The sequence below is a fragment of the Nematostella vectensis genome, chromosome 3 (genome assembly GCF_932526225.1).
Source record: "Nematostella vectensis chromosome 3, jaNemVect1.1, whole genome shotgun sequence".
Classification (NCBI taxonomy): Eukaryota; Metazoa; Cnidaria; class Anthozoa; order Actiniaria; family Edwardsiidae; genus Nematostella; species Nematostella vectensis.
The window spans coordinates 8,024,511-8,036,920 of record NC_064036.1 but is presented as its reverse complement, the minus strand read 5'-3'; the positions used below and the strand labels follow the sequence as shown (position 1 = coordinate 8,036,920).

General features: G+C 42.7%; 2 protein-coding genes across 10 annotated transcripts in view; one reads left to right on the top strand and one right to left on the bottom strand.

Moving 5' to 3' along the window:
- The window catches only part of LOC5511245, a 45,113-nt gene that overhangs the window by 11,172 nt on the left and 21,531 nt on the right, over positions 1-12,410 (top strand). For 8 of the 9 annotated variants that reach the window (XM_048724717.1, XM_048724718.1, XM_048724720.1 and 5 more), the window contains 4 exons: positions 3,013-3,203; positions 4,831-5,014; positions 7,112-7,299; positions 10,184-10,373. In XM_048724717.1, the coding sequence (XP_048580674.1) occupies positions 3,013-3,203; positions 4,831-5,014; positions 7,112-7,299; positions 10,184-10,373 (753 nt within the window). Of the gene's footprint in view, positions 1-372; positions 522-3,012; positions 3,204-4,830; positions 5,015-7,111; positions 7,300-10,183; positions 10,374-12,410 lie in introns of those variants that run through there. The other variant, XM_048724721.1, reaches the window with a different exon arrangement.
- On the bottom strand, positions 9,026-12,248 carry LOC116617650 (hydroxyproline O-galactosyltransferase GALT4). Its single transcript, XM_032380567.2, has one exon. It carries the CDS (start codon positions 11,756-11,758, stop codon positions 10,682-10,684), a length of 1,077 nt encoding a protein of 358 aa, XP_032236458.1. The 5' UTR covers positions 11,759-12,248; the 3' UTR covers positions 9,026-10,681.

The window sequence follows — 12,410 nt, the reverse complement described above, 5'->3', positions numbered from 1 at the left end:
CAAAAACGTCAACTGGAAAACGGCAAATCCACTCGACGTGTCTATTTTTATCGCTCATCATGGGCGTGCCATGCACGTCTGTATTACTGTTAATTAAAAAATATTGCATTGCGGAAAACATGCCCTGTATCGTTCCTTTTTTGGGCATCCCCGGAACGTTGTTGCGTGACATTAGCGTGACTTCTGTATAGCATGCATATTTTTCGTGAGACTTACTCGTTTGTTTACATTTTTCATTTTACTCGACAAATAATTCCAACCATCTGGGACTTAAGTTTGTTGTTACTTTTCTTGCTTACCGGTGATTGGTGCTAATTCCTCTGGTATGACAACCCCCTGATACCGTAAGCATTTGCACACCCTGTAATAAACCAAATGATGGATAAAAAAATCTCTTTGGAGTTATTAATTATTCATTATACTGAGTAACCCCAACATGTTGAGATTGTAGTGGCCGGTTTAATGGCGGTGTGTATATGAACGTAGGGCCCACAGTTTGAGCTCAAGACTCAAAATGAAACGTAAGTAGTCACTGACCAGCGTCTAGCGGGGCAACGCTACGTTCTTGCTACATTCATGTCATTCCATATTGTCGATTAGAGATCAATCTTGCCAGGACGATGGATTTCGACTGAGTTACTCGCGTACTAAACAATTCATTGGTATTTATTTCACGGTTAGTTCTATGATTTGGCTAAGGTGGTTAAGGTGTAAGCTTGCCATTGATCTGGACACGTGAAAGATGGCATTACGCTTGGTATGCTTTTTAGTTTGTTTAATTCTGTGATCGATGTTTAATTCTGCGATCGATGTTTAATTCTGCGATCGATGTTTAATTCTGCGATAGGATTTCTACTTGCAATGTATCACTTTATATCTTATTCCCGTGGTCAGCTAGCGTGCCCGGAGATAGCAACTTGACTCGATAGCAAACCAATAATTTCAAATTAATTCCCGTACTCATTTTGATTATTTATTAAACTGAAATATCGTTTTCGCGCTTGGCTTACGTCATTTAAAATTATGCTGCATGTATGACAAATCACATAACCATGAAGATTTATTTTTTCGAATCGTTTATTATTACTATCAAACCCGAACGTCATCTGTCTTCAGGGGGCAATGACGGATCTCGCAAAGAAACGAATGATTGCCCGTGTTGTGTAAGCTGTTTAATCAGAAGTACTTCCCACGATTATATCATATACTAGGCCGTATCAGCCACGAATCACTCAGCAAAATCTTACTAAACTTTTCCTCTAAAGATTTGCGTTGCCTGTGTTGCAATGTTGTAATGGGAGTTTAATTGCTAAAAAGGTGCTAAGTGCGTACCAAAGACAGCCTTTCTAGCGCTTGGATATTGCGTATGTTAAGAGTTTGCCCGTGGCTAGGCAAAACCTAGAGGCATCACCGCGCCTAAGTGGTCATTTTTTGCTCCACAAATAATCAATGAATAATGTTATTCATGCGTCACAAAAATAAAATAAATTTACAAAAAACGCCTCGATAAGATCGCGTTAATCGAGTAATTAAGAGAGACCGTGATTTGGTTAATTTCTTCAGAAATTCTTGGGAAGTTTTTGTTTAGTGATCCGACTGATATAAGTTTGCAGGTGAAGCATAGTATTTCTGTGCATTGTTATCATACGAGCATGGGTTTGTTTACATATTCTCCGTGGGTCTCCTTACGGGAGTCCGCCGTAATTCTGTAATTAGTGGTGTCTACCGTCAATACCATAAGGAGCCCCTCAAATACTTACAGACTCGTATTAAATGCGAGATAACGTACATTAGCATTACGTAAACAGAAATACCTTCCTTTCTGTTACTGCAATTATGTCGGTATGCTTGGCCAATAAAAATTATAAGCGATTTTGTTTATTTGTTTTCTATCAATGGATGGATTATATTATTTCAATGAATGGTATTGATGGTCCTGGCTTTGTCAACCGCCGCATGCCTCTAATAATCATGCTATAACAGGCTCAGTGTAGTATAAACTTGGTGATACAATGTTTGACATTCCTGGCCCCTAGTTATTAAAATCGTGAGTTGAGGAAGGTAGAGTCGATCGGTTTTTACACTAGATACCTTAATAACTCACACCAGCATTCTACCCTGTGTTTTTTCTTTCTTTTTTGCCCTGCTCTCTCCGCCAACTGCCTCTGCAGTGGCGTTTTTCATCTGCGCACGCTCGGAGACCCAGCGGTCTTAGCGTGTTTGACTTTCGTGGCCATAGAAGGAAAGGAAACCACTGGACCTCGAGAAATCTCGCCTGGGGGGAGGGGACGGTACGGATAGGGAAGGGAAGGGGGTATAAAAAAGCCGATGTCCCACGCCCACCACACCCATGCTTGGTTCGTCTTTCTACGTCAATACCTTGAGAAGTGAAAGCCGCATTGTCACCAGTTTACTTCCGGAGGTCCGACGGAAACCTCAACCGTTAAAAAAACAAAAGAACTATTAGAATCCGAGATATTTAACAGGCCATCCACTCTAAATTATCAATCAAGAAAGAAACTCAAAGAAACTTCCAATAGATACACTGCTTTCAATATTTTGAAATATTATTCGCGTTTTCCGTTCAAAAACATCGGAGATTTTAACGTAATCGACCGGAAGTAAACTGGTGACAATGCGGCTTTAATTTTTACATCGACCGCGTTTATTTTGATAGGCGTTGGGTTTTAGAAGCCATCGAAAACCACATCTTGCTTTATGTGTGGATCTAATCGCTCCTGAAACGTACAGCTTCCTTCACTTCGCATTCAGCATTTAAAGCCAGATGAAATACACCATGATAGCCTCACGCAGGGCAGACAAATGTTAATGTTATGGTAGTTTCATTATTAAGACCGATAGAAGTAAAGCTTTGGACCACTTTCCCGAACCACACCCAAGGGAGGTGATTAGTACCCCCCCCCCCCCCCCCCGCGTTAGTACCCACCTCCCGCTGTCTACCACTGTACGTAACGCGTTCCTATTTGCCCATATCTCGTATGTTTTTTTTAGCGACGTACAACTTGAGCATCAAGGTAGGCGACGTGAAGGGGTCCGGCACAGACGGCAATGTGTATATCCAGCTATTTGGCGAGAAGGGAAACACGGCCAAGATTCAGCTGCGCCAAGCCGGGGATCAGAAAAACAGATTCGAGAAGGGAAGGACGTACAAGTTTACCGTGGATACTGTTGATATTGGAAAGGTAAGCCTGATAGCTGAGGGGTGGTTATCCACGGGGGCTGCTAAGACGCAAAAGTAAAAGCAGGAAGTCGAAAAATTCAAATATCCTCGAATTAAAACGACTCTGCGTGTACGACGGAACTGCGAGGACATTTTCCCACTTGACGTATGTATCATCATTGTCATTGAACCTTAGATCAATATTGCACCAGCGTGAATGCGTGATAACTCAACATGGTTTCGCCCTTAGCCAATGGATGTCGTTATAGCAATAGCCATTTTGTTTCTTTATCACAAATAGTGCAAATCAAAGGTAGATTCGACTCTCTATGTTTCAATGCATGCTGCTTTGTTTGTTGTACAAATTCTTATTGAAAAAACTTACATGAGGACGTAGACTCAAATTGGCAAAACCACTTTGTGAGTTTGGAGGTTTTTCGGTATGTTTTGCCAAGCCGTTGGCCCTGACTGAGTCGAGAGCCGATAAAGATTTTTTTCGCTGCCGCTCACTGATTCTTTTAATCTGACAGCAATTTAGCACTTAGCCACTCGTTCTCGAGGCCGTGTCTGTTTGCATTTGACTACTAGGAAGTCCCGAATCGCTTGTCAAATTCAATTTGATGCCATTTGCCCTTATCATATCTAAACATATTCAAATGAATAGCACATGTTCGCGGCAAGTGTGTGTTTTGATTTGGGCAGAACCTCATAACATTTGTATATACACGAATACGTCAATCAAGACCGGGGAAATATGAAGAAGTGAGGATACCGAATCGGCGTTGGATAGTTTCCTCGGGTTATAATGTAGAAAAGAGCTCGTTGTTCTATATAATGCGACGGTCTGCGATAAACAGGTGGACATGAGAACCGAATATGGATGTGGACTCTCTCTTCCCAGTATATAGGACTAGAACGCGGGTAAACACTTGTTATCTAGAACTGTATTCCAACTAACATCCCTTTTTTTATATCTTAAGTCGTGTAAAATTGTGGCAAGAACATTTATTGTGGAGAGAAAATTGTATTATTTTAACTGCAAAATTATCATGCAATGGTGGTTTTTTTCCCCGTGTGAAATAATTCGCGGTTTTGGAAAATATACTCAATCTGAGCGAACATCCGGTTCTACCTGGGTAGCTTAAAAGCGTAGACGTACATTACATTAACGTTTTTTGTGTTCGCTTCTTGACTGAAGTGTAGCATTACCCATCTTTTCTCTTTGGGGGAGGGGTGGAGATCCCTTCCTTCAACAACTGTCACCCACAATTATCATATCCATGTTTAGAACTACAGCTCTGACTTTTAAAAACGATCATTTCTTTGGTTCATTTTAGCATTGTGTTTAGGTAAACAGATTGGTAAAATTGTGGTTAATGTTTCACAATTTTCATCCAAGTGTACAAGTGTTTGGGGAAGCCCTAAACGAAAACGGTTGCTGAAGATTTATTGTCGAGACGAAGTTTCAATCTACATGCATTTAGGAATGCATTAAAGACTGAATCTAAATCTTTGGTTCAGCACATAGAACTCAACTCCTTGTTACTTTTTGTTTTTGGCCATCGTATAGACACTGATGAAAGCCTATATATACACGCAATTTAGAGAGTAACAACATCGAGGCTGATATTTTGGCGCTTGTTCCACAGGTAGACCGTATCAAGTTAAGCCATGACCATACAGGTTATGGGTCCGGGTTCTTTGTGGAGGAGGTCGAAGTCGAGGTTCCCGCCAGAGACGACAAGGTCAAGTTTCCATGTCGATGTTGGCTGGCTCAAGACGTGGACGACGGCAAAATCGAGCGGGAAATGTTTGCCGTCACGCAATTGCCAAGTAAGGGGTCAAGTTGTCACGCAATTGCTAAGTAAACGGTTAAGTTGTCACGCAATTGCTAAGTAAGGGGTCAAGTTGTCACGCAATTGCAAAGTAAGGGGTCAAGTTGTCACGCAATTGCCAAGTAAGGCAATTGCTAAGTCACGCAATTGCTGAGTAAGGGGTCAAGTTCTGGACCGGTCACGCTAGGCGGCGTTTGAGCCCAAGTCCTGGGGTAGCGAGTCCAGAACGGCTGCTAGAGAAACTACGGGGCAAGTAAACAGAATATACCAAACTACTTTAAGCACCGTGTCCCAGACAAAGACAGATACATTAGTGTGTTATCTTCATTGCAAAAATAAATAACGGTAGAATTTCTACCAGGTATCTTTTAAGATATTTTCTCATCAAGTGATATTTTCAGAGTACTTCAGGAGTTTTTTGTGTTTTGTCAGAGCTCGTATTCGTATCCCTTCTATCACTCACTCGACTCAAGTGCCACATGAATGTTAACTCTTCAGACTGTTTTCATTTTTCACGGATACGAACTTATGATGTCTCAATCAATACATTTTCCAGATAATGTTACGGAACCACTAAAACTGAAATTCAGAGCATATTTTTTTCCTATTGAATAAAGGCACTTTTTGTGTTAAATCAGTATTATTCCTGCTTTTATTTCTTATGAGTAATGTGATCAAATAATAATGTCCTATGACTTGCGTTTCCTTTTATATATTTTTCCTTCATTTATTTATTTTTATTCTTTGTGGTGATCAAGTTGTGATTACAGAATATTTTTCAAAACTGTAAATTTTAGCAGTATTATTTACGCCTCGAGCTCTCTCTTAATCAGCGTATTTATACAAATACCCCTAAAGCTCAATGACCCGCCTTTAATCTTGCATCACATACCGTGAGACTCGCCCACTCGGTTAAAACACGGGGTGTCGTTTACCCCAGGATTCTCGTATACCTCTCAGAACCAACTATGCTTCGAGAGAGAGAGAACGCACCAGTCTTCTTATCACTCATCAGTCAACTTACAGCTCTTGTCTAGCAAATCTTGTAGCAACTAGGCGACCATAGAAAGGGCTGAAAACTGAGAGTTTGAGCAAAACGCCTCTCCAGAATTTTAAGCAAGGTATACCAATGTTATATTCACCAAGTTATTATTTTGAATATAGTTTTGTTTATTTTTTCTGGAAATTTTTTCTGGGAATTTAATATGATACTTACTCGTTTTTTTTTTCTTTCACAGTTTTAAATAGAAAGTCATGCGTTTGATTTTTACACCTATAAATTTCGAAACTTAGTTTTGAATATTCTTTATCCTATTTGTAATCTCTATCCAATTTGTAATTTCAAAATTTTGGATATTTTCAAATCTTTTGTCCAACCTATGGTGTTTAGTGTTGTTTTGTTTTGATTCGCTTTTATCAACATTTGAACATATGTGTCATGTATCATGCATGTGTATGTTTTGCCTACGTGTAATGATTTCCTCATAACCATTAATCTTGACTGTAAGCACTGTGTCCTTTCTTGAAACATATATTTTTTTATCGTCACTGATATAAGGATTCTCGACCAGAGGTGATAGAAAAATGAGGAAGTAGAGATAGAGGAAGTTGGGGACTAGAAAACTATGGTATTCAAGGAACGTTGGTTTCAAATATAGACAACAACAGAAAGGGGCGTGTACAAGGAAAATTTAAAGTATTAAAGAGAAATGGAGCAATGAGAGAAACGGTTAAGGGAGGGGAGGGTAGTTAAAGCGCAGCTATTGAGTGGATGTGGGAGGGAGAAAAGAGATAATACTGACATGAGGGGGAGAATTAGACCAGAAAAAGGTCTGAAATGGGTAAAGATGCGATAAAGAATAATCTAACGAGTAGGGGTGTCGGAGAGAGCGGCTGGTAAGGGGAGATGAGGGAGAGAGTTACACCATGAGTGAAGATGAGATGAAGAATCATCCAACGAATGGGGGAGAGGGAGAGAGGAGAGAGGTGCACTGTATTTGTTTGGTTAGGTGTTATTCGTCTTCATATTCGTCTGACACTATGTTGGTAGCGCTAGCGGCAATCTAATGTAATGGATTATTCTTTTCGTCTTCAGATACGTCTTACACGATGTCCGTCAAGCTGGGAGAGGTGCCTAACCCGGACGCTAGCCTCTACGTGCAGATTTATGGCGAAAAGGGCGAGACCAGTAAAATCATGCTACGACCTGTTGGCTCCTCGTTCAACAAGTTTGAGAAGGGCCGGACTTACAAGTTTACCGTGGAGACAGTCGACATAGGGAAGGTAAGCGATGAGAAGGGCCGGACGTACAAATTTACCGTGGATACAGTCGACATAGGGAAGGTAAGCGATGAGAAGGGCCGGACGTACAAATTTACCGTGGAGACAGTCGACATAGGATAGGTAAGCGATGAGAAGGGCCGGACGTACAAATTTACCGTGGAGACAGTCGACATAGGGAAGGTAAGCGATGAGAGGGGCCGGACGTAAAAGTTTTCCGTGGAGACAGTCGACATAGGATAGATAAGCGATAAGAAGGGCCGGACGTACAAATTTACCGTGGATACAGTCGACATAGGGAAGGTAAGCGATAAGAAGGGCCGGACGTACAAGTTTACCGTGGATACAGTCGACATAGGGAAGGTAAGCGATGCGAAGGGCCGGACGTACAAGTTTATCGTGGGGACGGTCGACATAGGGAAGGTAAGCGATGAGAAGGGCTGGACGTAAAAGTTTTCCGTGGAGACAGCCGACATAGGATAGATAAGCGATGAGAAGGGCCGGACGTACAAGTTTACCGTGGAGACAGTCGACATAGGGAAGGTAAGCGATGCGAAGGACCGGACGTACAAGTTTACCGTGTAGACAGTCGACATAGGGAAGGTAAGCTATGAGAAGGGCTGGACGTACGAGTTTACCGTGGAGACAGTCGACATAGGGAAGGTAAGCGATACGAAGGGCCGGACGTACAAGTTTATCGTGGAGACGGTCGACATAGGGAAGGTAAGCGATGCGAAGGACCGGAAGTACAAGTTTACCGTGTAGACAGTCGACATAGGGAAGGTAAGCTATGAGAAGGGCTGGACGTACGAGTTTACCGTGGAGACAGTCGACATAGGGAAGGTAAGCGATGCGAAGGGCCGGACGTACAAGTTTATCGTGGAGACAGTCGACATAGGGAAGGTAAGCTATGAGAAGGGCCGGACGTACAAGTTTATCGTGGAGACAGTCGACATAGGGAAGGTAAGCGATGCGAAGGGCCGGAGGTACAAGTTTATCGTGGAGACAGTCGACATAGGGAAGGTAAGCGATGCGAAGGGCCGGACGTACAAGTTTATCGTGGAGACAGTCGACATATGAAGGTAAGCGATGCGAAGGGCCGGACGTACAAGTTTATCGTGTAGACAGTCGACATAGGGAAGGTAAGCTATGAGAAGGGCTGGACGTACGAGTTTACCGTGGAGACAGTCGACATAGGGAAGGTAAGCGATACGAAGGGCCGGACGTACAAGTTTATCGTGGAGACGGTCGACATAGGGAAGGTAAGCGATGCGAAGGACCGGACGTACAAGTTTACCGTGTAGACAGTCGACATAGGGAAGGTAAGCTATGAGAAGGGCTGGACGTACGAGTTTACCGTGGAGACAGTCGACATAGGGAAGGTAAGCGATGCGAAGGGCCGGACGTACAAGTTTATCGTGGAGACAGTCGACATAGGGAAGGTAAGCTATGAGAAGGGCCGGACGTACAAGTTTATCGTGGAGACAGTCGACATAGGGAAGGTAAGCGATGCGAAGGGCCGGAGGTACAAGTTTATCGTGGAGACAGTCGACATAGGGAAGGTAAGCGATGCGAAGGGCCGGACGTACAAGTTTATCGTGGAGACAGTCGACATAGGATAGGTAAACGATGAGATATGTACTGTGATAGCAGGCGGCCACAATACCGCCCGAGTTCAAGCCAGCGTTTTGACCCGTTTGTCGTACGCACCAGTAAACGACCCACAGAATTGTCACATGCGTGGATTTATTACAAAGCGGTCAACTATGGGATAATTCTAACTAAGCACAGGTAACACAAGCATAAGTCTCTAACATGCATATAACTAGAGTCCTAAACTAGTCAATAACTTCGTGATTCCCTTAAAATACTTATAGTCACATATAATAATAACAATTATCTTCACGCTATTAGTAATCATAGTGTTTAAACATCAAAATCGAGCCAATAAGGCTATATCAATCAAGCGTATACATACCAACGATTGCACGACTGGTACAAATCTCATTGTAAATCAAACCGTACATAGCCAATCTATTACGGTTTAACCAATCATGTGCTTACTTTACACAGGAACTCATGTTTCTAAATAAATCAACTTTAGTTGCAAAGGTCACGCAATCACGTACATTTCCATGTACATATGGCGTCTATTCAAGGGTCACGCAATCGCGTGCATTTCCATGTACATACGGCGTCTATACAATCGCGTGCATTTACATGTACTTATGGCGTCTATACAATCGCGTAGGGAAGGTTAGCCTATTGTTGTTGTTTTTTTGGATAGCTTGGCATGACACTTGCGGATACAAGGGGTGGATTAGGTGGATATCCTTCTCCCTTTTTGAATAAAAAAATTGAAAAGTTACTTTGTTTGAAGAAAATAAATGTCTGAGGGACGGGAGGAACTGTCCAATTTCCTTTGCCTGCTCGACGTTGCTGACGCGACAAATCCAATTCAGCGTGAAGTATTGTAAGATCTATGTAGTGACCTACACAAAAACCACTTGATCAGTTATTAGCCGTCTATCTGGCCATTATCCATCCCCCATTTTGAAATCCTGGATCCACCCCTGTGACATTAGATTGCTTATTAGAACTCAGACCTCGAACTTGTAAATTCAATATACCCTTCCTTTATCTGTTTATTTAATAATATTAAAAGGTGTGCTTGTTCCAGGTTTGTTGGGTGCTCGGTTATGTTGAATACCTCTTCAGCCCCATATCTCATTTTATGCTTATCTTATCATCGTCGCACAAGCTCTGCCCCATCTACCCCATGCATTCTCCCTGTTACCCTAAGCTACACACAAACTTTTTAATCTCCTTCACTATCCCTACCACAATTCCGAATTGTTTTAACAATCCGCCATCTTGTAATCATCAGATAGAAAGGCTTCGCATAGGACACGACAGCCACGGCCCAAATAAGGGCATCTTCGTAGAGGAAGTTGAGGTGGTGCCGGCACAGGGTGACCGCGCTACTTTCCCGTGCTACTGCTGGCTGGCCGAGGATAAAGATGATTGCAAGCTTGAACGTGACGTCTTGCCAGGCGCCCCAAGACCACCTAAGCCAAGTAAGTATGCTGGCGAATCACGTGACTACCTATGCCAAGTAAGCTAGTGAATCACGTGACTACCTATGCCAAGTAAGTGTGCTAGTGAATCACGTCACTACCAAAGCCAAGTATGCTAGCGAATCACGTGACTACCTAAGCCAAGTAAGTATGCTAGGGAATCACGTGTAAGCCTGTGTGAGACCTTTTTTAAACGTCTTATTTATTAATTCGGGTTATCATTCTAGTGTAAGCCATTTGAAACGCAACACAACCCTTCTCTTTTCATATGTCAGTTCAAACCATCGCTATTCAGCCATACAAGTCATCTATTTTTCTCTTCCCTCATGCATCTTGATCTTACTCAATTCCGGCCAGCCCGAGTTCGGGCCCCAACAAGGACGTGGTTCGTGGCGGTAAGGTGGAAACATGTTGCGCCAGTCATATTGCCACCAGCGGCAATAGACTTCATAAGGTTGGCGCGCAACTTCGGGGAAAGTAACATTACGCCAAGACGCTTTAACCAGGTCCCAGTAGGCTCGCATATAAGACGGGTATGCTTGGTGGATCCCCATGAATTTGCTGCATAGGTCGGCAGAGAGATCGTGGTCACCAAGACCACTACGTTGGTGGACTAATCTCGGGTTATCAGCGAAAAAAGAAATCTTCATTCTATCTTGTTGAAATTGATCTACCCAAATGCGCACAGCTATGTCACCGTAAGGATGGCACACAAGTGAAGTATTGCGACTTATGAGTTCCCGTACAAACTCATTGTCGACTATTAAAAAGCCTTCGTCTATCCTAACTACACCTTGGTTACAGTGAAGCCATCCCCAGTACAAAAACTCCTCGTGCTTCCTTTTCTGAATATCAAAGTGAAGATGATTAAGGCAGACGAAGTAGTCATCATCTGTCCTCAAGAAGAATTTGAAATCATAGCGCCCGTACGCCCAAAACATTGCCCACAACAACCTGTGAGCCATTAAGATTCCCGCTGTGACCGGCGAGAACTCCAAGTCCCCATATTGGTCTCTTTCTCTTGTTAAGTTCGCTTTAATGCCGTCTTCTAGCCCTATGCTGTCCGTGAAAAATCGTGCTTCTATTCCCGGATAGTAAGGTATGGTCGACAGCCATGTTTCTCTGATGGCAGTGCGGCGTACTCCACGCGATGGTGCTGAGACGATGGCGATAAACAAGTCCAAAGGTTTCAGCCTGTTGGTTGATCTGGTAGTTTCTTCCCTCTTTGAAGAGTTTGTTTCGCTACGGAGAGTGTCCTGGCTCAATGGAACAAAGTGCTTGTTCTTCAGTGTTAGGGATAAATGCCATACGACTGTCAGTAAACCGGAACCGACTAGGACAGTAATAGCAAAGCTAAAAATGAATTCGCGCTTGAAAAGCGCCATGTTGAAGGCTTGAGTTATGCGAGATCGAGTGGGCACGTCATAGTTTTAACCACGGGGAGCCTACGCAACGCATTAATTTAGAATGTTCTTCAAACTTCGTTTGTGTGAGTGCAGGCGTTCATAGTACAGTGCTCAAAACACAGGTTTAGATCGGGATATATCTTGGTTTGTAGGGAAAAAAACACGCGAACTACCGTGTTTTTTCCCTACAATTTAAGATAAAAATATTTATAAGTTTGGATGTGGCCCTGAATTCTATGGTTTAGATTCTGAAATACGGAAACTATCGAATTTGCATAGCAGGACAATAGACTTCGGTGTACATGGACATTACGATCAATGGAGCGAAATATTCACTTGGAGCCAAGTTTGGTTGCTTGCCTTCTCCAATCAACTTGTCCTAGAAATGGAATACGGATATGGGCTACATTGCAGAATACCCCCCACTCAAAGATTATCCCTTACTGTCAACGCGTCAACGCCATTTCCAATATTCACTCTTTGTATCGAACGCAAACAAACTCCTGCCCCCTCTGGTTGTTTTTTTTTTCGTCCAATCGCCGAGGTGTCGTTTCCATGATTGATTTTAAGGAAAGGTGTAATTTCAAATGCTTTATAATAGCAGCAATTGCTATCGGAAGTTAGCTCCATC

Coding starts and splice junctions, on each gene's coding strand:
- LOC116617650 (XM_032380567.2), bottom strand. CDS start 11,758: ATGGCGCTTTTCAAGCGCGAATTCATTTTTAGCTTTGCTATTACTGTC.